At 34.4% G+C, this 24,770-nt stretch overlaps 2 protein-coding genes across 2 annotated transcripts in view; one reads left to right on the forward strand and one right to left on the reverse strand.

Annotated features, from left to right (window-relative positions):
* LOC109849285 (DNA topoisomerase 1-like) overlaps positions 1-14,282 on the forward strand; it is a 20,025-nt gene extending 5,743 nt beyond the window's left edge. Inside the window, 15 exon segments of the mRNA XM_020419097.1 lie at positions 25-125; positions 1,439-1,531; positions 2,323-2,406; positions 2,778-2,861; positions 3,023-3,091; positions 4,882-4,941; positions 6,054-6,125; positions 6,927-7,034; positions 7,156-7,232; positions 7,973-8,056; positions 8,776-8,887; positions 8,998-9,087; positions 11,986-12,051; positions 12,162-12,257; positions 13,684-14,282. Of these exon segments, the coding sequence (XP_020274686.1) occupies positions 25-125; positions 1,439-1,531; positions 2,323-2,406; positions 2,778-2,861; positions 3,023-3,091; positions 4,882-4,941; positions 6,054-6,125; positions 6,927-7,034; positions 7,156-7,232; positions 7,973-8,056; positions 8,776-8,887; positions 8,998-9,087; positions 11,986-12,051; positions 12,162-12,257; positions 13,684-13,806 (1,319 nt within the window). The 3' untranslated portion in view covers positions 13,807-14,282.
* Positions 15,593-20,524, reverse strand: LOC109849341 (sodium-coupled neutral amino acid transporter 2-like). Its single transcript, XM_020419163.1, has 6 exons — positions 20,265-20,524; positions 19,092-19,611; positions 17,557-17,709; positions 17,270-17,473; positions 16,116-16,581; positions 15,593-16,031 (listed from the first exon to the last, which is right to left on the reverse strand). The coding sequence occupies exons 2-6, from the start codon at positions 19,510-19,512 to the stop codon at positions 15,893-15,895; spliced, it is 1,383 nt and encodes a 460-aa protein (XP_020274752.1). The 5' UTR covers positions 19,513-19,611; positions 20,265-20,524; the 3' UTR covers positions 15,593-15,892.

Here is a 24,770-nt window from a genome sequence, read left to right on the forward strand (position 1 = left end):
CCTCTTCTTTTATTTTTTTACCAGAAACATTAATGGGAATACTGGACGATGACTCTCAAAAGTTGTACAAGCTTATATGGACTAGAACAATGGCATGCCAAATGGAACCTTCTACCAGCAATATGGTTCGTCTCTTCCTTTCTTTATATCTTTTATCTAAATTTGGATAAGTCTTTAAGGATGTATTTCAAATGCACTTCATTGTCATGAGGATGTTCTTACTGTCAATATGTCTGAATCCTTAAGGGGTTATATGGGGTCCATAGTTTCCAAGTACGAGTATCAAGTGAGAGTTTTCAAACTATTTTGTCTTTTACCGAAAGGATACGAAAAAAGGGAGTTACTGCTGAAGTTTTTCCTTTTCTTCACAGTAGTGTTTTTCTACTTCAGTTGGGAAATATTCGGATCTTTCTAGGATTTCTGGTTTCTATTAAATTTAAGAAATTTCTTAAAAATTTATTTATTTATTATTCTATTTAGTTCAGTATTTCAGTATTTTCGAGAAGGAAGTCAGATTTTTTATTTCATTTTTTAGGAGTAAATACTTAAGACTTTTACAAAGTGGAGCTTTATTCATTGATTTACTTTGTTATTTATATGCTATCATATTTCTTCTCTTTCTTTATGGAAGAAAAAAGCTGCTGCCTCAGTTAGACCCTCTTACACAATATCCATTCGTGATCATGGTAGAATAAGTTACCAGCATCATTTCTTATCTTGGTCCAGATCTTTTTCCTGCATCGACTTCTGACTTTTATAACCGAAAGGTACATTTAATTTCAAATTGACTCGAATATATAAAGTAATAGGAATTTCATCAGGTGAGAATTCCAATTTAATTATAGAGAAACAAGATCAAGTTAGAATCTTACTTTAATTATGGTTCCTGGGAATTAACCTTTATCTTAAAAAAATGGTTTGGACACAATTATAATTCTCCTATATTGATTATTGTTTACCACACATCTCTACCTATTATGATGTCCGGTGGTTCAAATTGATGTAAGAAGCTGAAGTTAAGCTCAATAACAATTGCTAAGAGATCTTGACGCACTGCTGGATATGTTTTACAAAAAGTTTAAACTGAGAGTCGCGAGTCCACCCAACAACCACCACAATTGGGAAATAGAAAAGAACCATTCAATGTGTGCGTAGATAAAAGCAGCTGAATATTAGCTCGAAAATAGAGAGAATCATTCATTTATGTGTGCATAGATAAAAACAGCTGAAAGTTGGCTCCTGCAGAAATGGTTCCAGTGGTTTGATACTAGGAGAAATGTCTTATTGCATTCTTGAATCCATTTACTATTATCGATCTTAATCAATCTCTGCATATTTAGTTTTTGTATCTTTTATATCATCTATTGATCTATTCCATAGTCGTTTATTTGGAGAGATTCATGTGACATTTGTTAGATTTTGCTTGGTTGTGCTTTAGGTTCAAGTTGATATTGGGAACACGGAAGGAGACATGGTTTTTCGATCAGTTGCCTCTAGAGTTGGGTTTCCTGGATATCAAGAAGTTTATGAGGTTTGTCCTTTATTTAGTTGCACGGTTGGCACATAATAACCCAAGCTACTCTATTGATAATATATATAATAGATTCCTGTCAACCTTTTGAGTTTTTTGCTCTTTGTATAGTAACTGAATTTTCTTAAATTCCTTCACTGTGATTCCAAATTTTTGTAACATTTGTTTATTTCTCTGCATACATTCTCTTATGGTACTGTCTTTGCTGATTATAGCTATCATGTCTTGATAGAAACTTGTTTATATTTCTTTAAGTTCAGATTTTTTTTCTGTTGCCAGTTAGACAAAGAGGCATGTTAAGACTATCTGTATATTCCAGGGACTGCCTTATTGTTCCATAACCTGTAATCTCAGTATCATCTGTTGGTGAAATTTGTTTGCTCTCTATTTTAATAGATGGGAGCTCATATTCCTGTTTTCTGCCATTTTCTAAGATATAAATTTCAATAACCATCATTATTTATTTTAGAGAGAAGTGAGTCTCGTAAAAATTGAGGGTTTCGGAAGTAGTGCTCAGGATATTGTTTAATGTCAGGATGACAATATGTAATTGATGTTTTTTGTTTGGTCTTGGTGCCTATGGGATAGTATCCTATGTTCCCCATTTTGGTTGAATGAGATTACTGGTTGACCAATTTTAGCATTCACAACAAGATTACTAGGTGCGTAGATGGTCATTGATCTTTCCTTATTTACAGTCAACTTGTACTTGGAGTTGCATACAGTAGTTCTTTATCCACTTTCAACTGTCATCTTGAATTTTCTAAAGGTTATCCGCAATATTGTTCCAGGACAGAAAAGCTACTGGTCCGGGAAGTGAAGACAAGGAAAGGGAAGATAATGAGTCAGATTTTGAGGTTCTCTACAAGCTGAAGGTATATTACGAGTCTTCACATCTATGCTTTAACTATCTTTTGTTTCTTCCATAAATTGGTTTTTGAGCATTACTTGCTACTCAAGAAGAACTTCACATCTATGCTTTGGCTATTTTATTTTGTTTCTCCATCAATTGTTTGTTGATCATGAATTTCTACTCTAGAATTCTTCTTGTAATTGATGAATTGGATACACACCATTTATAAGACTTAGCTATATTCTGCCTATTTTTCTCTACATTTATTCAGGTTCTCATATATTAATTTGCTATTGCCTGTTTATCCCATCCAAAAGATTGGTATACTAAGTTACTAACTCATAACTACTTCAAAGAAGGGCAGTTTCTTATTCTATGGTTGTTTTCTCATAGGCTAAGGATTCACTATCATTTGTCGAAGTGGATCTCCAACAGCACTATACTAAACCACCACCACGATATTCTGAGGGAGCATTGGTAAGTGTTCTTCAATTTCATTATTGAGTTTGCTATATGCTGTTGTATCTTTAGATATATACCATCCTCGTCTTAGCATATTCTGTCACAAATTTTGCTTGAGTTGCTTAATTCAGGATTCATGATTTGGTTCCTTTGCTTATGAAAACTAAATTTGTTAGGTCAAAAAGTTGGAAGAACTTGGAATTGGAAGACCATCGACCTATGCATCCATTATGAAAGTGTTGCAGGTGCTTGTTAATACCTTTTGATTAGCATTACATATTTGCTTTCATTTTTTTGTTGAAGTGTCATAGCTTATCGGATGCACTCCTTACACATGATCTAATATTTTTTATTAGCATATCTGTCCGATTCAACAAACTTAGCTGTTATTATTCAGCATTTCTTTGACTTGTGTGATTAGTTCTAGTTTTATTAGTGAACACTGTTTTCTTGTTTCAGCATTTTCGTGTAATTGATCTTCCCATGGATATAGTACAGCTGTAGAAACCATAGCTAGAATTTCATGCAGTCGTGTTCAATTATCTTTCCACTTCTTTAGAATGTTCTCTGTAGAATCAGGTAATAAAAAGGGAACTAAAGTAACAACGTTCTGTTTTTTTGTCTGCTACCCCGTGGAGAGCAAGACTACACATCCATTCTGAATACATCAGAAGAATAAATATCTTTTGTCTTTGGCTTTCCAAAGGGGAAGAGAAATATGATAGGTACCACATGAAACTACTGTGCAATCTTATTCCATTAATGCTAGTTACTGAGAGATGCAAAATCCTCAATTCTGTTATTGTCTGATATTGTTGTCAACTCTCCTTTGGTATTTGGTTTCCCCATGATGTTTCTGCATTACTTCCCACGGGTGGAGTCTATGAATTGCATGGTACACATGCGGCCTTGTCATGAAATTAGTTGCCAACGTTTTTTCTTGGCGAAGGACAAAATTTTTTAGAGTCTTGCCAATATCATACTTTACTTTATATAAGTTCTCAATACTTTAGCTAAGTGTCTTAAAAGAATAATTGGATTGGTGGGCACAGTATGATTTACTGAACTCAAGGTCAGCCTCTTAAGAATATAGAAGGTTGAAGAAATACAGTGGGAATTAAATGTTATGAGTAATATGCTGAACTAAACCTGTTTATGGCATAATTAGCTATTCACATGCAACTATATCTTATTGCAAAGTCATCATTCGTGGGTAGTAAAATTCTAGGTATTCATATGAAACAGGAAAGGTTTCTTCTTCTTTGGACCGTGCATTATATACTTCTAAATCACATGGTTTGATAAGTGAGCTGTGAGCTTTCTGATTCGAGAGTAATGGTCCAACAAGCTTAGCCATTCAGATGAAAGAAGCTATTTGCCTGATTCTTTAATGTTATTAATTTCGGTGAACACTTCTCTTTGTCAAAACTAACCTTTTGAGTTTTTTGGGTTCCAATATGAAGAAAACTGGAAAATGTTGTCAAAAGTGAAAATTTGTAAATAAAATAAGACCTATGATTGTCAACTTGCTATTTATTAAATAGATGCGCTTAGTTTCATGAGTGCAACTTAACAAGTTTCTTAATGATGCATTTTTTAGCATAAATAGTGATGAAGGGATAAGTATGTGACAGCAGTAAAAATTTATTTAAATGTGCTTCCTTCGGGTTGGCAATGTGGGGACAATTTGGTTCTTCAAAGTTAACTTGTTTAGTGTTGAAGTTAAACTTATTTAGTGGTGACGTTATGAAACTTTCCTTCCATGCCATGTATAAAATTCCCTGCACTTCTTGAGATAAAAATGATAACATTTCCTAATTGTAGATTTTATGGTAAGTTTCAGAATTCTTTCTTAATACCAGATAATTAAATCTCTTGATATTGGTTAAATATTTTCTGAAGTATTACGTGTTTGTGTCCCATGATTTTTTTGTTCAAATTTATGTCCAATAGAGATACTCTTCTTGGATTCTGGATAAAGCTAACTTCTAGCTGGATCTAATAATTTTTATTTATATTTGTTTGTTGTATCCAGGATAGAAACTACATAACAATGAAGGGTCGAGTGTTACATCCTGAATTCCGCGGCCGTATGGTATTTCATGACTTTTTTGCTATCTTAGCGTGCAATTTCTTTATAATGTTACAGATAGTGTCTAAAAGTACTTTGCGAGCCAAAAGGTTTGGAATTCACATGGCTGGTTCAATAGAAGGTTTGGATGTCTACTATATGAGAGTTGCTCAGGAATTTGTTCTACGAAGCAGATATTATGTTTTCGTACATGATGTTTCTAGACATAGATTTGTCCTTGTATGTTGTATGTTCTTTTTGTGGGTTAGAAACCAATGTTCTTTTTTTTCTAACTTTGTTTTAAATCTTATTTTTATGTCTTAAAGTTCCTCTCACAGCACAAATGAGGGTTATAGTTATACTCTTAACATGTTTCCGCTGATTGAGGTTTTTTCTTACTGACCGAAACATGGGCTATCGTGCGCATTTTTATCTTTTTTTTAAACTTGGAATCCGCTTTAATGCATACCTGGTGGGATTTGAACCTATGTTGCTCTATATCATCTTCAAGTCTCTTCCGCTTATCCAAAACTCCAAAAATTGTTGAGGGCTGAGAGTAACAATTTTATATGCTAAAATATTTTTCGTCTTTAAATTGTGCATGACGTGTGATAAGTAACAATTTCATTTGGCAATTTTATTTTATTGCTTCTTGATGGTCTAGAATCTTTTATCTTAGATAACTTTAGGGTTTGCTCTCTGGTTGCATGAGCTTACACTTCATCAAGGAATAGGGTGCATTTTTTTCTATCCAGCTACCAGCCTTATCGGTTGCATGGCAAGTCTTTTTTCTTACTTGTGATTTCCTTAGTCAGGTATTTACCATGGCAGAAGATAGGTGTTTGGTTTGACATCCTATTGTCATATTTTGGCGCCATCATTGTTTTCAATCTAGATCTGAATTAATAGCCAATGCTATATTGCAGAAAGGATTCAATTAAGCAGCTGTAACCTTAATGTCATTATGTTGTCCATCTGTCATCTTTTAATGTTGTCATTATGTTCATAAGTTGATTCTAACTTTATGAAATAACCTTTGCATTTACACTGATTGTCCTGGTTTATGAGCTTTGTTATAGTTCTTATTTATGCACTGTCGTTTCGTGCGGTGTTCTGAAAATACTCTCAATCCTCAGGTGTCTGCTTTTCTTTCTCATCATTTCTCTGAGGTTGCTGATTATAGCTTCACCGCTGATATGGAGAATGAGGTAGCTTCATTAACTTTATATTCATTACTGAATTCAATAATGTCATTATGCGTTCTTCTTGATAGTAGACTTTCCGAGATAGCTGATGCAATATGAAAGATTGTATCTGGTAGTTTCAATTGGCAGCTACTTGGTTAGGCTTAGAGGGCATTTGTTAGCATGTAAGTGAAATTGATTAGTGTGATAGTGAACTCACTTTCAATTGATGTTTGTTTTTTAGAAATTTGAAAGTGTAGGTGAAAGTGTAGCATGCTTTAATGCATATGTCACTTACCCTGCAGAAGTGCTTAAGTCCCTCTTTTAAAAGTGGGGGTCAACATTAGTTAGAAGTATTTGATTTGTTAATATATCACCGAAAGTGTAGAATAATTTTAAATTAATTAATTAATATTGCCATATCAACTTTGCTTTGATGGTTTACAGATTTTTTAACCAAATCTATATTTTACTCTGCATGCTGATGCACTTTCACACTTGTAAAAAATGTGACTTTCACACTTTCAGGTCCACTTTCAGTTTGCCACCCGCTTAACTCTATATGCAACTTAACCATCCAAACTCTATCTCTATGCAGCAGTAATGTACTAATGTGGTTGTTTGGGATACTCTTCATTTTCTTTCTTGCTGTTAAACAATATAAAAAGAAAAATGGTAGCATTTCAGTGTTATGAACCATATTAGACCTCTATTTCTATTTTTATTTTTTTCAGCTGTTTACTTCATATACCAGTTATTGCTATTCTTAATCTTTTTGATTATTTTTGTATTTTGGCATTTTGTTCATGTGCATTCCTTTCTTAGCTTGATAATGTCTCTGCTGGAGAAACGGAATGGAAGGGTCTTCTTAAAGATTACTGGTCACGGTTTAGCAAGTATTGCGATCTTGCAAGCAATACAGAAATTCGCCAGGTAGTGATTTGATAACAGTGCCATTTATAATCAATTATATCTCAGTTTTCTCTATAAACCAGTTCTTATGTTCATTGTTCTCTACAATGAAAATTAATGTGTTTTCTTATTTGTCTCATAGGTAGAGAAGATGTTAGAGAAAAGATTTGATCACTACTTGTTTGCTGGGATGGACAGTGATAGTAGGGTCTGTCCAAGGTATTTTCTCATTAGTCATTTTGATGAATGCAGGACTTATTTGACCTATTATTGCTCGGCATCTTTCATTATTCTGAGATAGACGCTTTTGTGTTTTTAAAATTTGGCTGACACTATGGTGGTGTTTGTTTGCATGCAAGTGAAGGATGGAAGTGAGAAAGTGACTTGTTTTTAACATTTTAGTTTTTTTTTTTTCATGCAAGTGGTTACTAAAGTGAACTGCAAGAAAATTGCCACATACGATTTAATGCAATTTTGACTTCCTCTAAAAACGTGTTGAAGTCAACATGAAAGTGACCAAAATGGTAACCAATTTTAATTAAATGATTTTAACTACATTTACTAATTAATCCTACTTTTCCATATCATCTTCACATTGCACTTTCAACAATAGTTTTGTTTCTCAAACATAAAATGTATTTCACATGCGTGCTAACGTGGATGTGAAAGTTATTTGAAACAAAAAGTAAGTTATGCATTTTCAATTCACTTTCGAATTGCCAAATACCCCCTATACTGTCCTCTTCTCTGACCTTGCTACTGTTTGCATATAATAATCAATTAAGTCATTCTTTTGATTATTCTGTCATTAACAAGGGCAGTTTCTGCTCTTAAAATAAAACACATTCACATGTTGCTCGTTGAACATTAATTTGTGGAAAGTGTATTGTGCTTTATTGTTATGTAATATTTCAATTAGGAAACATACTAATCACAATTTTTTGTCTCAAATTCTGCAGTTGTTCGGTTGGCACTTTGAGATTTAAAGTTAGTAGGTTTGGTTCTGGATATTTTATTGGTTGTGATGAATACCCTAAATGCAAGTGAGTACCTTTACTTGTTTCTTTAGTAGTAACTTATGTTTTCCCCCCATTTTCAAGTATCTATTTATGAAGCTTCCAATTTTTCATCTCTACTACTATAAAGGGAGAGCCATTTCAACTGGCTGGCTGATCCAGAGCAGCTTTTATGTGCAGCCAATTGGTCATATGTTCTTTTATCTGCATAATCGAGTGACTAAAAACTGCACGCACGGGAACTTCAATTATTCACTTACACATATCATAAATTTTTAGGTTTCTAACTGCCATAATGAGTACCGTGTTAGGATGATATTACAACCATTATTTTTTGCAATATCCACGTCTCTTTTTACCTTTTATGCACATTCCCCTCTTACAATTTCAGTTGCGTTCACCTGGTTCCTAGGATGTGACTCCATGGCAACTAACCAATTAGCACCAGAATTATTCTCTACATGAACGCTGAACCTAAAGTAAGTTGTAAAGGCTTTGAAGGGGTCCCTTTCATGGTGGAATTTCCTGTCTAAATATGAGATTTCCAATCATTTAGAAAGTAATTTCCTTGACGTTGACCCGTATTTACCTAATAGGTGTCTGTATATATAGATATCATTTGTGATACCTATGGTATGTTCATAATAATATATTTTCTCAAATTATGCAAGATTTTATCTCCTTTTCCTTACAATGTTTTGCCTGTCTTCTTTAGTTCAACAGCCTAATTACCAATGAGATTACAGGCACACTGCAATGACAATATACAGCGAAGAAGATGAAGATGTTCCTTCTGAGAAGCTAGAGAAGTCTTTTCCACCAAGAATCTTAGGCAACAGCCCTGGTTCTGATGAGAAGGTTATTTTAACAAACCTTCATATTCGCATTGTAGTCAAGATGATACTTAATTGGTTATCGTTTCCATTTATTTAGAATATCAGAAATAATTGCCTTATGTTCCTTTGTAGATTTTCTTGAAGAAGGGTCCATATGGATACTATGTCCAGCTAGGAGAAGATAGGAAAGGTTACTCGCCCAAAAGATCTTCTCTTGCTGAGGTATTCTTCTACTTATTATTGACAAATGTTCATGTGTTAATGGTTCATACATTCTTTCAAGAAACTTTTTTGAACTTGTAAGCTTATATCTCCAGATCATGTGTACTTTTGATATATCTTGTAATCCATATTCCTCTCTTGTCTAGCAACATATTGATGGCTGTGTACTGTATAGACACATACCCTTTGGACTATATACTTCTGAATCAGCATTATGGATAAAGTCTAGCGGTTCTTTTTTTTATTTATTTTCAGAACCACTTTATAGGATTATAACAGCTTGTTTCTTTCAGAAGTTCATTTGATGACCATTATTGTACTAAGTTGATGTGCATAGATAGGTAGAAAGATTTTACCCCTCTTTCAAGATTGATTAGTGCTTCTACCAGGTTGGCTCGGATCTGTACCACTAGATATGGACCTGAACTACCCACTGTATAGTAACTCCTCAGATGGACCACTGCTCATCATGAAAGTCACTTGCTTCGTGTCTTAACCGAACATGCAATCATTATACCTACTGGGTTATCTGACAAGGTGTTTAACACATTGAATCTACACTATATGTCTGATACGTGTGTATCTTCTCCTCTGCTTCGGGAGCTTAGCGATCCTCATGGGAGCTTGAGGATAGGTGATTCTCATGATATCTTGAGCATAGTGGTGTGAAGCGATACGGCGGAGCACATGATAGAGCGTAATAGGGGTGTAAAACAGTACAGTGGAACGTAAGTGGAAGCGTGAAACGAGACGACGAGCAGCAAATTCAAAGAATCCAATTTTTAGCTCATGAGTCGACTCATACATGTACATGAGTCGACTCATCAGGTTGAGTCGACTCATGCCTGTCATAAGTCGACTCAAGAAATCAAGCCCTGTTAGCAATTTAGCTCTGACCAGTCGACTCATCAGTTATGAGTCGACTCATATAAGGTCATGAGTCGACTCATAGCTGTTCATGAGTCGACTCATCGAAGGTTTCCTGATTCGTTTGGGTTTCTGTTTGCACGAATTCCTGTTGGGGTTTGGTCTGGTTAATTACCAGATTGCCATTCACGTTTGTACACTTATATAAAGGGTTGTTTAGGGTTTCTAAACATCAGTTTTCATCTTCTTAAATCAGAGAGAAAAGAATGAGAGACTAAGATGTAGATCTAAAGGGTTTTAAGTCTAAGTGAGATCCTAATCAAAAGGATTAGGGTTTAGATTGTGATGATAAGTTTATGATCATTTTAGAGATCTTAGATCAGAGAGATTCTAATCTTTGTATTAGGGTTTAGAGAGGATTGAGAAGTTATTCTCGATTCTAGTGAGATTGTGAGTGAGAGATTGTAATCTTTTGTTCTTCATAATCTAGAAGAATGTATTTTTCTTCGCCATACTGAATTGTCTTGTGTTTTAGTTGTCTTCTTCTCAACCCACATTTTGGTAATTCCGCGACCAAAGGGTGCTCGCATGGCAACTCGTATCAATGTCAAAGACAGATCTAAGGTTTTGGTCGTTTTTGATACTATGCAGACTTAAAATTTTACTGCTTCTACAGAGATTTGATTAGCCAGTTGAGGGGTTTTTCAGGATGCAATAAAATAGATGATTTTATTCACTTCCTGTTTCTCTCCTATGTGGTATTATGTGATATTCGAAATACAGTTAGCCCGCCTATTCAACAAATAGAAGTTGCTCTTAAGATTTTTATAACTTGTACTCAAAACTATTTTTTCTTTACTAAGCAGTTGTTTCTTCTGAGGGTTGTTCAGGCAAGATATGTTTGTATTTATTATGGTGATCCAATGGGTTTACCCGGTAACATTGATATAGACTATTAACTGAATTAAAATGTAGCGATATTAAAAAATTATAAAAAAAGTCAAAAGCAATGGATGACAATGAGGTCACACTTGAAGCTTGGCAAACTAACATGAGACGAACTTTTCCTCCTGTACCGGGCAAGGTTTTAAATGTCGGATGTCGGGTTTATGTAGGATGGCTGAAATCCATGTCGGATAGCGAAAATCGGGGATATATCGGGGGACATTGACTAAATATCGGATTGTCATATCGGGTAGTACGCATATGTATAATATCATGTCCTAAATGTAATCTAAGCATTCATAAATTCAATATAAGCATATTTTATAAATTCTATAGACTAAACATATAAAAAAAAGTAAATAATATATGGATTTGGGTTCATAAATTCTTTCTATCGGGTTCATAAGAAACCCTTAAACATGAGAACGGGTCAAACGAGTTTGGTTATTTATCACTAAACCCAAACCTGATAACAAAAAACAAACCTGATAACAAAAAACAAACCTGATAACAAAAAACAGATCTTAAAAAAAGTACTATATCGGCCGATTTTTCAAAGCTAAAAAATAGACCGATATGCCCGATATGACCCTGATATTTCTGATTTGGCCCTGAAAATCGACATACGAGTTGAAAACGTCCATGTCGTGTCGGTCAAGCCCTCAAACCGATATGTCGGCCGACATGTCGGACATGTCGGCCGATATTTAAAACCTTAGTACCGGGAGATGGTGGGAAAAACCAACCTTATATTCAAGAAAAAAAAGGCTGTGAATTTTAAAGATATCAAATTAGAGAAGATCCATATGTTACCTTAATGTAAAATTTTGTGTGAGGTTACCCCATGATGATAAAATTTCAATGTGCAAACAATTTAAGTAAAATATAATCTGCTCCAGTAAATATGAGGGCAAGATTATTCTTGTGATAGGTTCTCATTTGAGGAGTTTACTTTTCCTATAAATTCTGTGTTTTTTCTGTCCTCAGTACTTTATTTTTATTATCCTCTGAAACTACACTTTTTTTTACTCATTTTCATTTATCATCTGTCACGTCTTAGAGGGTAATGCTTATCATATACTTCAGGTGAAAGATATAGATTCAGTTAATTTGGAGGATGCTATTGAGCTGCTGCAGTATCCTGTAACCTTGGTATATTTCTTTTTCCAAATTTTTATTTAGTTTAATATGGAATTATAAATTCTTTCGCTAATGTTTCCTAACTGCAATCTCTATATGTTATTTAAAAAATATATATATAGGGTAAGCATCCAGATGATCAACATCCTGTTATTTTGAGACATTCGAAATCTGGATTTTCAGTTAAACACCGACGAACTGTTGCCCCAGTGCCAAAGGTTTGTCAATCTTCAGAGCTGTTTTCTTGTTGAATGGATGAAAAGTCGATTAATCGTGATTTGATAGAAATTTCTATGAGTACCATGTTTGGGTTTTTCTAGTTTTATCACTAAATTCACCTGAGAAGGGTTGGCATGATGAAGTTCATTGCCTAGTTAGGAATATCCAGAGGCACTCAGTTGAATGAAACAGCACTACAAGTTATAGATTGTAAATACAAAATAAGTTTGCAAGGAGAAAAATACTACACAGTGGGAATAATGATGCATATGATTTTCTTATCTTCATAAAGTAGATAATAATTAATTCTGTATTTTTGAGTCAAATGTGTGTACCCTGATTTTCTTCAAGTTTTTACCTACAATTGGTTATAAATTGTTGCAGAAAATTGCATTAAAGATCTAAAGCAACAAAATGCTTGAGAAAATATATCTAAGTAAAAGAAATAAAAAAGGAGAACAAACAATCTTTTAGGTGTTCATCTTAAGAGGGCTATGTCCATTTAAAGAGAGATTATGATAATAAAGACGAGTATGTCAATGAAGACTATCTGCCATCTCATTTAACTTACAAAAACTTCCCTCATTGGCCTAGCTACCTTCTACAAGAAGTTCTCACCCAAGATCTCAATAATTCCTTTTGCGACGATAAATGATGATTTAAATAAAGATTCTCCAACGTCTTAAATTTGTAGAGTCTAAATACATCCTAGTTCAGTTAAGGATCCTAACAGTAATTTTAATTAGAGTTGGAAACTTAATCAAGTACCAGTGTATGTATAGTAATCATTTGTTGGTCAATGAAGAATGTGGTCTCCATAAGTACAAATCTCTCTGTTTTATGAGTAACTTCTCTTAGTTACCTTGCCACTACACCGAAACTCCGAAGTTGTGGATGGTTGAGAGTTATAATTTTAGATTCCGACATGCCCTTGCAGGTTGAGGGCCCTTCTATGGGCAGAAACCTAAAGTCACATAGTGGTATCAATTTTTTTTATTTTAAATCTATTAGAAATTCGTGGTCAGTAAGACTATAAATTGGGTTACTATCTTAAAGGCCCATGTCACTACACCAAAACTCTGAAGTTGTGATGGGGGTTGATTGGTTATAATTTTATATTCTAACTTCCATAGAAATGGAAATATGTTCTATTCCGTTTATCTTGCAAAGTATCTCTTCCCAAACTCTATGATGAGTATCAAAACCTAATTTGCATATTTGTTTTCTGCTGATGTTATCTTCGAATATTTGGAGCACTAAAAGTCTAAAGCAATTCTGGTGTCTGCCAACAATAATTTCTGTGTCAATATATACCAAGACTGAGTCTTAGCTTTCCTTGCGTAAACAATTTCCCTGCATACATCTTTGTGCATTATAAGTCCTCATTTTTGGACTGAAGTTTTGCTTCTTAATTATGATTTGCAGAACATGGACCCCAAGAAGGTCACACTGGAGAATGGGTTGAAGCTTCTGTCCAGTAAAACCGCAAAAAAGAGCGGTCGCCCCAAAAGTAAACCAAAAACTGAAGAAGAAGCCTCATGGGAGTAATTGTATATCTCAGCTAAACTTTATATCATATAGTCAATAAAGTATTCTTCTAGAGGTCCATATGTATACTATTTATTCTTTTATTGAATTGGCATGTTGTAAGTTATTATTATTTTTCTTTGTAAGCCGGGTCACCTGCCCATGAGTGTATTTTTGTACTCACTAGGCAGTAGATATATTCATCCATTGCCAAGCAGCAGAAGGCAAAACCGAAAAAAGCAATGTGCTACAAAAGTGTGGAGAGCACAACTTGATGCCGGTACAAATCAAAGTCAGTGACCAGGGCTCAGTCCAAATAGTTCGATAAGTTTTTACCGTATTTTTCATGAACTTACGTGGAAGCGCTCTTTGGAGTTTCCAAGGATTTATACTGTATGTCCAATGGAAGTACAATGAATCCTACTGGGAGTTTAAATCCCTTGAGCTTGTAAGCTTTCCCTGTAATTCTTTATCCAGATTCGGCAGTTTTGATGTTACTTTCTTAGATGTTTTGCGACACATTACTTGCTAACTACTTAGTATTACAATTCTCTTCTCGCTCGACAGAATTTCACTTGAACTGCTTGTCACAATGAACATCCAGACGTCTGATCATGTGCAATTAATTTGTTACATATCATTTGTTTACTTGAATCTGTCCGCTTGGTACTCGGTATTATGTCGAGCTTGTCAATGGCAACTCTTACTTTTCACTGTGTAACTTCAGGCTTAAGAAAACTCAGTGTTGTCTTTGTGATGATTTACTTTTGGGGCCTCGTCACATAAACTTTCTGGAGTCTCTCTCTCGCTAGAATTGGAATTGCTGTTACCATGTTGGCTTTACGAAATTGTTTTTATGTATTGAAGTTTCTTTAATATGACCTATTGCTAAAAAATTTAGATAATTACAGCATGGGATGCAAAATCTGAATTATATAATTGTTGGAATGTAAGCTGACAACATTCAATTCCGATTGTAAATTCAGTTTTGAGGTATTGAAAGAAAGTATACATGGTATAAGAGAAGCTTAGGTTTAAATCCTATCATATGTTGAAATAAACAGATTAACAATTCAATTGCGCAATAATTCAGGTTTTATACCCGTCTTAAACATCCTGGACAACTATCTCAGAAATGTTTTATATCACAAGGATAAAGACAATGAGATGCGTCTGAAGTCGTATACGCTAAGAAATATTTGTCATTTTCAATTATAATTTTAGCTGAACAGAACCACGTTTAGCCATTACCTTTGAGAAAAAGAATAGACAAAGAAAGTGTACCAGAAAAAGAGGAGTGCACTTTTTATCATAACAACGCACCCTATGGTGAGATCCGAGCCTTTTTTTGGTAAGGTTTTTGGTGGTGGGTGGGTGGGGTGGGGGGAGGGGGTTTGAAGGTGAGAGGTGGCAGTACTATACCTCAAGCTCCCCCCCCCCCCCCCCACCCCCTCAAATGCGCAAAATTCGGTTTTATACACGTCGTAAACATCCTGGACAACTATCTCATAAATGTTTTATATCACAAGGATATAAGACAATGATAGTTGTCATGTGTCTGAAGTAGTATACGTTAAGAAATATTTCTCATTTTCAATTATAATTTTAGCTGAACCATATTTAACCATTACCTTTTTTTCCCCTGCTCTCTTTGAGAAAGAGAATAGACAAAGAAATTGTACCAGAAAAAGACGAGTGACCACCCTGCACAGTATGAGACATTCTAATAGAATGTACACCCAATGAAGACTACAAAGGAGAAGGGAAGTACCTAAAAAAAAGGATAGGAGACGCATAGACAAATGTATTAAGATAAAGAAAAATACCACTACTCCTACATTCACATATGCAGACGCGCACATACAATCTGGAATATTTATGTGCAATTATACACAGCTTTCCACCAAATAAGAAATCTTGCATCAGTCTCACCCATACAAATATTTTGATACAGAGATATATATCATCTATATCACAATACACGCTTGATGCATCATATCAACTACGGTTGATAAATGGATTTATTACAGAATCATCACAACACAGTTTCTACACTTAAACAGCTTTGCCAATATATTACCTCCACTAAAATGTAGGCCACAGAAGCTCAGGCCTGAGGCGAGGTGTTATTGTTGAAAAGAGATACAGCATCACTGTATATCGCAACTGCATTTGATAGCACAGCAAGGACAATCATAAAAACCGATAAAATCTTATCCCATCTTGTCGCTATGCCATGAGAATCCCTGAAACAACCGAAAACAAAAGGTTAAAACGATAATCCAAGTAATTCAAAACTTTAAACCAAGAAAAATATTTCAAACTCTTACCTTAATGTAATAGCAGCAGGAAAGATGAAACCGATACAAACTGCAGCAGTTGCACCAGTAAATTGGAAGGCATCCCAAATGCTAGGAATGAAATTTGCAGCTAAGAAGATAACTGATAGCAGTGCAACAGTGATTGAGGAGAACCTCAAGTTGTCTGAAGACAAAGCTCTTGCTGTTGGAAAAAGGAGGTTGTCCAGGTTGAGCCTTAGCGCATGGAAGATTATAGGGAACACCAACATAAGGTGGAAAGCATAGCTCACTCGAACAATATCATTAAAAAGAGAGCTGTAAGGGATTCCAAGATTGGCATCGAAGTTGGCAAGCACATCGTGAAGTGTGGATTCGCCAAAGAGGAGGAAACCAAAGAAGCTCGTGGCAATGTAGACGATAGAGCATAGCAGTAAAGAGGCTTGTACGATAGGCTTGATTTGAGATGAGTCTTCAAGTTCATTATCGATGGTATGTACTGCACATTTACAAGAATAATTTATTTGATTTTTATCACGCTAACTACTTGTTTTTCCTAGAATGAGAATGAAACAGCACACAGATTACAAAACGAAGAATCCAGAAGTGGTTATGCGAGTCTACACAAAAGTAGACTAAATTTAGATCCTTGGGATAGATAAAAGCAATATATTCACGTTTAAAATGAAAATGATATAAATGTAACCTAATGTTCCTCTTCTCACAGATAATATTCATATTTAGCCTTTCTTAGGATTTCCAAGGTTCACATTAAGACTTCATGGCATATTCCATTATTTGAACTTATAGCACCATGAGTTGAGGTTTTAGGGGTTACTTGGTCATAAGAGCGGGCAATTTGAGAAAGAAATGTCTTCGAACTTAGATGATGTGAATGCAAAGTTCACAGAATCTATATTATGTTGGAAAATTGCCAATCTCATGACCCAATACATTTTCAAGACTCTCCTACCATTCTGAAAAAACTAATTCCTAGGGTTTCTCCAAAATAAGCCACACAAATAAAATATTTAAAAAAAAGAGAGAAAAAGACAGACCTACTGCAATTCTGCACAATGATATTCCCTATAACAAAAGTTTTCTAGGAGGTAAAAAGATAATAATTTACTGTAGTGTTATCATGTTCGACCCGAAGTAGAGGTTAAACTTTTCTAGTATATGCATACCATTGTAATGGCAGATATATGCAGTGACAAGAATAGGAACCACCGTGAAGAGTGACCAAACAGATGCCAAATCAGGAATATCAGGGAACAATTTGGGCATTGAAATGCTTCCATTCACCAACTTCGTAACAGCTATACCAGCAGTAACTATGACAAAAACCACTGCTAGCGCAACTGACAAGGCAGACGTATACTTCAAAGAATCTGCACAAAGGAACCTCTTAAGTCCTCTCAGAACCTAAATTATCCTGAAGATTAAAAATCATTATTTTCTGAAAGACACTAACCTACACGCTTGAAGCATGCCAATGGAGAAAACACGAAAAGGGTCGTGAGAAGAAGAACAATAAATCGTCCATTCCACCAGTGCTCTCCAAACCATCCTTCTAAGACCCCAGAATGATGAATGCCTTCTGAATTTGTTCCCGAAAGGACATCACCTGGCAACAAAAGAATCTAGTTGTTAACATATGTTGGCAAGATGTAATAAGAAGTTCACAAGATATGTAAGAGAAGACAGCCAGCAACCCATGTCACAATCTTTTGGAACATCGATAACATGGTATCAGACCACTAAGGAATAAGAAACTTTGGGGTTCAAATCCCACTGTAACATGTTTATATTAAGAACAGTCCTCGAGTAGTCTTCTAAGTTGTACTCCATATGTAAGATAGTGTGGGCTTAATATTGCTTAAACTCGTGACAAAGTGGTGTTTACTAACACAAAAGGAATGACAACCTTATGCTAAAATAGCAGCAAACACTTAGAAATGACATAATCTGAAAAGACTGAAGATGTTTGCCTGCTGTATGTTCCTTGAATAATAATAAACTGAAGAGTTAAAAAAATAAAAATAAAATAAAAAACTTCTAATGCGACGCACACTCCTAGTTTCTGTGTCGCTAGATGATTTATTCCACGTTGTTGTATAATAGTGTCTACACTTTATCAGGTAATTGATCATAACATTTAGACTATTTGATAAAAGAAGATCAATACTTAAAAAACATCTAAAAGAAAGGATGCCATCAAGAGTTACCATCTAAATGCTAACTTAAATCAACTACATAACACCACTAATTTGTCAAAAACAGCCTTTATTCATCATAATATGAAAATGAAGAAAATATCATTGCTGTTCAAACTAAAGTTGGTGATACTCACTACTGAGCAGCAATCTAGCATGCATCCTCTATGATTCTAGCACCGATTTCTTAGAAAATGAAGTCATTAACAAGAGATGACATCCATAAAACCTGCAATAGATAGGAGGACCTCGTACGGTTAAGAAACCTGAGGCAACTTTTCGAACTTCCTTAAAGTAGGAAAAGTTTCAATGAAGATGGAAACAGAAAACTAAACATTTTGCTACGGGAATTGCAATGTCATTTTAGTGCAATGAGATTTAAGAACATTTGTTAGAAAACTATTAAGACAACAAAAAAATTTTCATGCGAGATAATCCTAACAAGTTTTCCTAAACATAACAATTCTCCAGCACTGTTAATCAGATATTAATAGCAATTCATAAATGCAATCATACAGCTAAATAGTCTTCCTAGACTGCTAAAATCACAGTTATAACAACAATAACAAACAGGGACCCTATATGCCAAAGTTAGGGTTGGAACGAAGCCTATTCATTCAGTTCAAAGAAGAACTCACAGTTAGACAATCAAAATGGAAACAAGTTGGGTGGAAACAAATAAGGGAGAAAAAAAACAAAAAACAAAAAATAAAAAAAGGAAAAAATGAGGTAATAATCCCGGGCAAAATAAGCAAGTGAGATAAAGAAAGAATGATTGCAAGAGGTATCATACCGATGATAATCAAATACACAACCATCACGCCAACATTATTCACAACAACACAAATCTGAAGTAACATCTTTCCAATTCTTCCAAAGGCATCTCCCATGACTCCTCCATAAGAAACAGTCTTCCCTGCTCGGCTAAACCTCATCAACATCTCAATTGAAGATTCAGTAAGGAAGGCCATGAAGACAATCATAAGAATCCCGGGCACCAATCCTAGGACTTTCATAGTGGCAGGCAAAGACATTATTCCAGCTCCAACAATGGTTGTAGATAGATTGAATACTGCCCCACCAAAAGAAGCTCCATTAAACTCGCTAAACCCTTCACCAACCTCTTGCTTGGTGGGTAGCAAGGGAGCATTTTCTTCTTGAATCTGAATGTTCTTCCCACTACCCTTCTTCTCCAAAAAGCTTCCAATAGTCATACTTTCTATCTTCAAATCTTGAATATTCAGATAAATAAGATAGAACTCCAAGACTTGGAGTTAATTAACAAGTCGATTCTTGTGAATTCCCCCAGTAAACTGCAACCAGCAGAAAATTGAAATAAGTTCATTATATGATTAACAATTCAAAAGTATGGTCCTTACGATACAACTGAAAGATTAACAGAAACACTGATTTAAGGTAAGATTTTGAAGGGCAAAAAGCAGACAACATCACTTGATTTAATTTTTTTTTAACCAATACGAGCTAGAAATGCAAATAAATAGAACTTCCTTTTCATCAAAACATGAATGATTACAAGTAGCCATTACCCTTATCTTCCTTATCTAAGCATTTTCCTTCAATCAAAATGAGCCAGCTATGGAGCTCCGAATTAAGCCCCCAAAAGAGTTCGAAGAAAATTTACAAATTTCTAGCAAATAAACTACGGAACGATATGATTCATAACTTAAAACTCCAGATTCTCACTTTGAATAAAAGATCACAAACATTAATTAACTAAAAATTAACCTTTTTTTTCAAATCCAGAACACTTACTAACAATAATTACCTAAAACATAGAAGGTCTGGATCCGTAAGAGTTTAGTTTAGTTATTTCCACTTTAAAAATTGATAACCTTTATTTTAAGTTAATCAATTTGAGCACGAAAGCCATTAGAGTAAAGATTAAAGCTACGGTCTTCATAATTAAATAAAAATTAGATATTAAGCTGGAAGATCAAGAATTTACCTAACAGACTCAAAAAAGCTGCAACAATTCCGATCGGAGCTCGGAAATTCGAAGGAAAAGCACAAAGCTGTCCTCCTCTTTCTTTTTACCCCCTTAGAAATCGCCTTCAGCCGACGCTTTCTTGGAATTTAATTCTCAGATCTAACTAAAAAGAAAATAGGAGAAAAGGAAAGAAAAAGAAAATCGCAGCACGGAAGAGATATTCTTTGTTTCTCTCTTGTTTTCCTCTTTTCCCTCTTGTTCTTCGGTCGTCTGACGAATCCCAAGAAATTATAAGCCGGAGGACCGCGCTGTTGGTAGATGACGAAATTGCCACTCATTAGTTACATTACTGATCTTGGGAGTTATTTGTCGGCTTAATTGCACTGAAATACCCTATAGTTTCGCCTACTTAGCAGATATACGCCCCCATTTGTATATGGTTGCACTTTAGTACCCTAAGGTTTTTAAAAGTTGCACTTTAGTATCCTTTGTTGTGCAAACATGAGAATTTCCCCGGAAACTTTTTGTGGGACACTCAAATGTTATGTTTAGAATATCTTAACCCTATTTTTTTTTAATTAAATCTACTGGTACACCTATAAAAATCATATTTTAAACATATTCTAATTCTATCTTAGAATAGGATTTGGCATGTTAAACAGTAATTTTAAGAAAATTAGCGGTTAAAATGTCCTAAAAATAGCATGTTAGTGTCCCATGAGCATTTTCAGCAGAAATTCTTGTGTTGGCATATAATAAAATGAAATTTTTAGAAACTTTAGGAAATTTAAGTGCAACCAAATACTACTAAGGGTATACATGTGCAAGATAGGTGAAACAATAGGGTGTTCAGTGTAACTAAGCTTACCTTTTGTTTTTTTAGGGGCTGTTTGGTTCGCTATTATAAGGGGTGGAAAACTCAGAAAACCCCTCCACGTTAGATTTTTAGCCCTCCACGTCAGTTTTTTTATTTCCGTCCATTTCTTTGTGCCGCTTTGGTTCGCTCGGATGGAAGAGGGAAACTCTGCTGAAATCGCCGCCAACTCAGATTTGTTTCCCTCTCCGATTTCCTTCCCCAACCAAGTAAAATTGATGAAAACTTTGTCACGTCAGATTTTTTTCCTCTCCGATTTCCTTCCCCAACCAAGTAAAATTGATGAAAACTTTGTCACGTCAGATTTTTTTCCTTCTTTGTTTTGTTTACAAAAGTTTTTCTTTTTTTTCTATGCGAACCAAACACAAGAAAAATAAATACATTGGTTTCTCATCATTTTTTATGTGCGAACCAAAGCAAAACAATCTATTTTCTGGAAAAGTTTGGAAAACTCAAAACTTATATTTCTTTACATGGAATTGCATTTCCCTATATCAAGGAAACGAACCAAACAGCCCCTTAAAGTAAATTTTATGTACCCTTTGTTAGTTGTGGTGATTGATATTGTTGTTGTTATTATTATTATATATATATTTTTAACATCGGTTGGTTTTTTTTAATCTAAAGATCTTGGGAGTAGGATTGGAAACGGACCAAATAATTAATAAATAATTTATTTATTATTCTTTAAATATTCAGTTATATTCAATTTAATAGTTTATTTAATAGTAAATGAATATTTTTTAGTATGCGGTTCTTAAATAAATAAAATTTGGCTGTGAGTATATCCGATTTGTCTAATTATTAAATATTTATTTATAATTTTCTACTTCTATATTAATGCATTGTAGTGTCTTTTATGTGTGCAAAATATTATAAGCATTGCTATTCACAAGTATTATATTAATAATTTATAAACATACAGTACAATAATTCTTATAGTGAAATATCATAATACCAATTAAGTAAAACACTGTAAAAAATAAATAAGAAAAGACTTTTAAAATAGGGTTTAAACTCAAGATCTCATGTTCAATAATCTTATAACATACCAAGAGTGCTAGTGAGATATTGGTGAATATTTAACAAATATTCTTCTAATTAACGAATTGATTTTGAACACTTTTCTTATTTTACAAGGAATTCGAATTCAAATTCGAATTCGGAAACTAGCTGAACACACGAATATGAGCACCACGGTATTCGATTTGATTAGGTTCGTTTCCACATCTACTTGAGAGCCATATTGAAACCTCCCAACCATTCGAGTCATCTGCGGTTCCCAAAATCGGTTGATCTATTGAATATTATTTATTGGATAATATTTCATTCTATTAAAAAATTATGCACCTATCAGCTTTAACTATAAAGTTAAGTTTATATAAGTATCAATTTCTTTCTGCCCGATGGCTTAAGTCATTTTTCTCAACAGCTCATAAATTAGCAGGTATATGGACCTGTGGTATATGGTGCATCTCTAAGTTAGTGAATTAAAGTTTCTAATGAGATTAATTGTAAGTTAGAGAGAGCTAGATTAAGGAGTTAGATAGAACTTAATAATCAGAGTTTGATGATCTATTTGATCATAAATCTTTAATTAGTAGGCATTGGTCTTCAATTTTCTATTTTTCATTATGATTTCTTCTGTATATCTAATTCAAATTCTTAACTGTTAACTAGTGATCCCAACTTTTACTTTAGAAATAAAGTCATTATATGCACAACTTTTTTTTAATGTGGCATTATACTTGCATAAAAACCCGCAATATTTTACATTTTACTCTTATTTTAATTTATAGTAAAAGCTTTCTAGTATTTCTTGCAACCAAAGCTTCTTATCTACGGCAACAATGACTCAAGAGAAGAATGGCAATTGGGTAATTCCAGCAAAAAAGCGTGTTACTTAACTTAAGAATCTTTCAGAATCGTGACAAATTATCCAACTGATTAAAAATCAAACACGACAAAGTATGGATATGATTGAGAAGATAATAGGCCTCTAAAAACATCAAAGTCAATAAAAAGGTAAGATGAGATGGACAGGTGAAATAGCTAATTTTAAACTAGTGAATTTAGAAAAAGTTCTACACCATTGATAAGTATCTTTTGGAAGATAAATTCGAAACAAAAACTAGCGAAAAATAATAATAATAAAAATAAATAAAAGCTATATTCTAATTTCTAAACAATTTTGATCCTCTTATTAGCTTCTTATTTGAAAGTACAAGATTATATTGGAGATGATTATAATTAATTTTATACATAATTCATCATATATATTCCTTAACTATATTTTTCAAAACTTTTTATTCAAGACAAAGCGTGACGTTCATCATCGAATGATGAATGTTTTGTCTGCAAATCTGCATTGTGGGGGCCCATTTCAATCACATAACTCCCCTATTCACCAACATGTGATGTTTCACTTCTTGTTCTTTCTACTTAGCATGTTTATGTTTCATTAATCTATGCAATTAACATAACTTAGTGATGTTAACTGTACTACTAGGACAATAATTTGTATTATGATCACTAAAAAATACATTTTATGTGTGGATCAAAATGAAGAGGAGAGGTGGATGAACGTGTCCTCTTGCATCTCGGCATCATTAGGTTGGCAAGAAAGGGCCCCACACGAAATGCAACTGGTAATTTGGGATCTCCCTCCGCCACCCGTTTCGGATTCTCGTGACGTAGCCGCGGACGAACATAGACAATGACATACAATCGTTCTTATGAAAATGTTTTATCAAATTGATATTAATATCATTATTTGCTTTTCTTATGTGTTTGCAAGAGAAGGCAATCTTCATCTTCAGGGACCATTAAGAAAGATCACTACGAGTTACGAAATGGGCTGAGGTTAGGTCTTATTAAGTTTAACAGCATGCTTTTTTATTTAGTTCTCAGGTAACCATCAAGTAATTTGCGTCTGCTGGATTAATATGCAGTGGCATCAATAACCGCTTATATTTGGATGTATATAAACAGATAAAATTTTAAAATCCTAAGATCAGTTATGAAATACATGATGTCGATCCATGGTAGCCATGGATCTTGGTTAGTGTCCTAACAAAAGTAATACGCGTCACATCGTGGCATGGTTAATCTCACGAAGTTTATTCAAGAAATTTCTCGCATATAGTGCTCCAACTACTGGTAAATAGGCTTATATGTAAAAAAACAAAAACAAAAACGAACAAATAAATAAAAAATTACTACTAGTAAATAGGGGTCACCGTATAGGGGCCGTTTGTTGTTAGTTTTTTGGGATGAAAAGAAGAGGAAAACTGCCACAGTTGTCAGAACTGTGGCAGCTTTCCACCCAAAACGCCTCTAAAAGAGGCGTTTTGGGTGGAAAGCTGTCACAGTTCTGACAACTGTGACAGCTTTCCTCCAAAACGTCTCTAAAAGAGGCGTTTTGGGTGGAAAGCTGCCACAGTTCTGACAACTGTGACAGCTTTCCTTTATTTTCATGGTAAAATTTTTTTTCCAAACGGGCCCTAATCCTCACTTGCTCCCTGCTGCCCACTATAAATTCCCTTCCCCCTCCTTCCCACCAAATTCAAAACCAAACACCAAAAATGACCTCAACACCCTCACTCCCCCTCCCGCTTCTCGTCCAAACAAAGAAACCGCCGCCGCCATCA

Source organism: Asparagus officinalis, chromosome 1 (assembly GCF_001876935.1).
Source record: "Asparagus officinalis chromosome 1, Aspof.V1, whole genome shotgun sequence".
In the NCBI taxonomy this organism is placed as follows: Eukaryota; Viridiplantae; Streptophyta; class Magnoliopsida; order Asparagales; family Asparagaceae; genus Asparagus; species Asparagus officinalis.

What these genes read in the sequence shown, in the direction of transcription:
- LOC109849341 (XM_020419163.1), bottom strand. Translation starts at nt 19,512, where the DNA reads ATGACTATTGGAAGCTTTTTGGAGAAGAAGGGTAGTGGGAAGAACATT. An exon ending in TGTGTATTTGATTATCATCG is followed by an intron (nt 17,710 to 19,091) that starts GTATGATACCTC and finishes TTTTGTTGCCAG; the next exon opens with GTGATGTCCTTTCGGGAACA. An exon ending in GGCATGCTTCAAGCGTGTAG is followed by an intron (nt 17,474 to 17,556) that starts GTTAGTGTCTTT and finishes TCCTTTGTGCAG; the next exon opens with ATTCTTTGAAGTATACGTCT.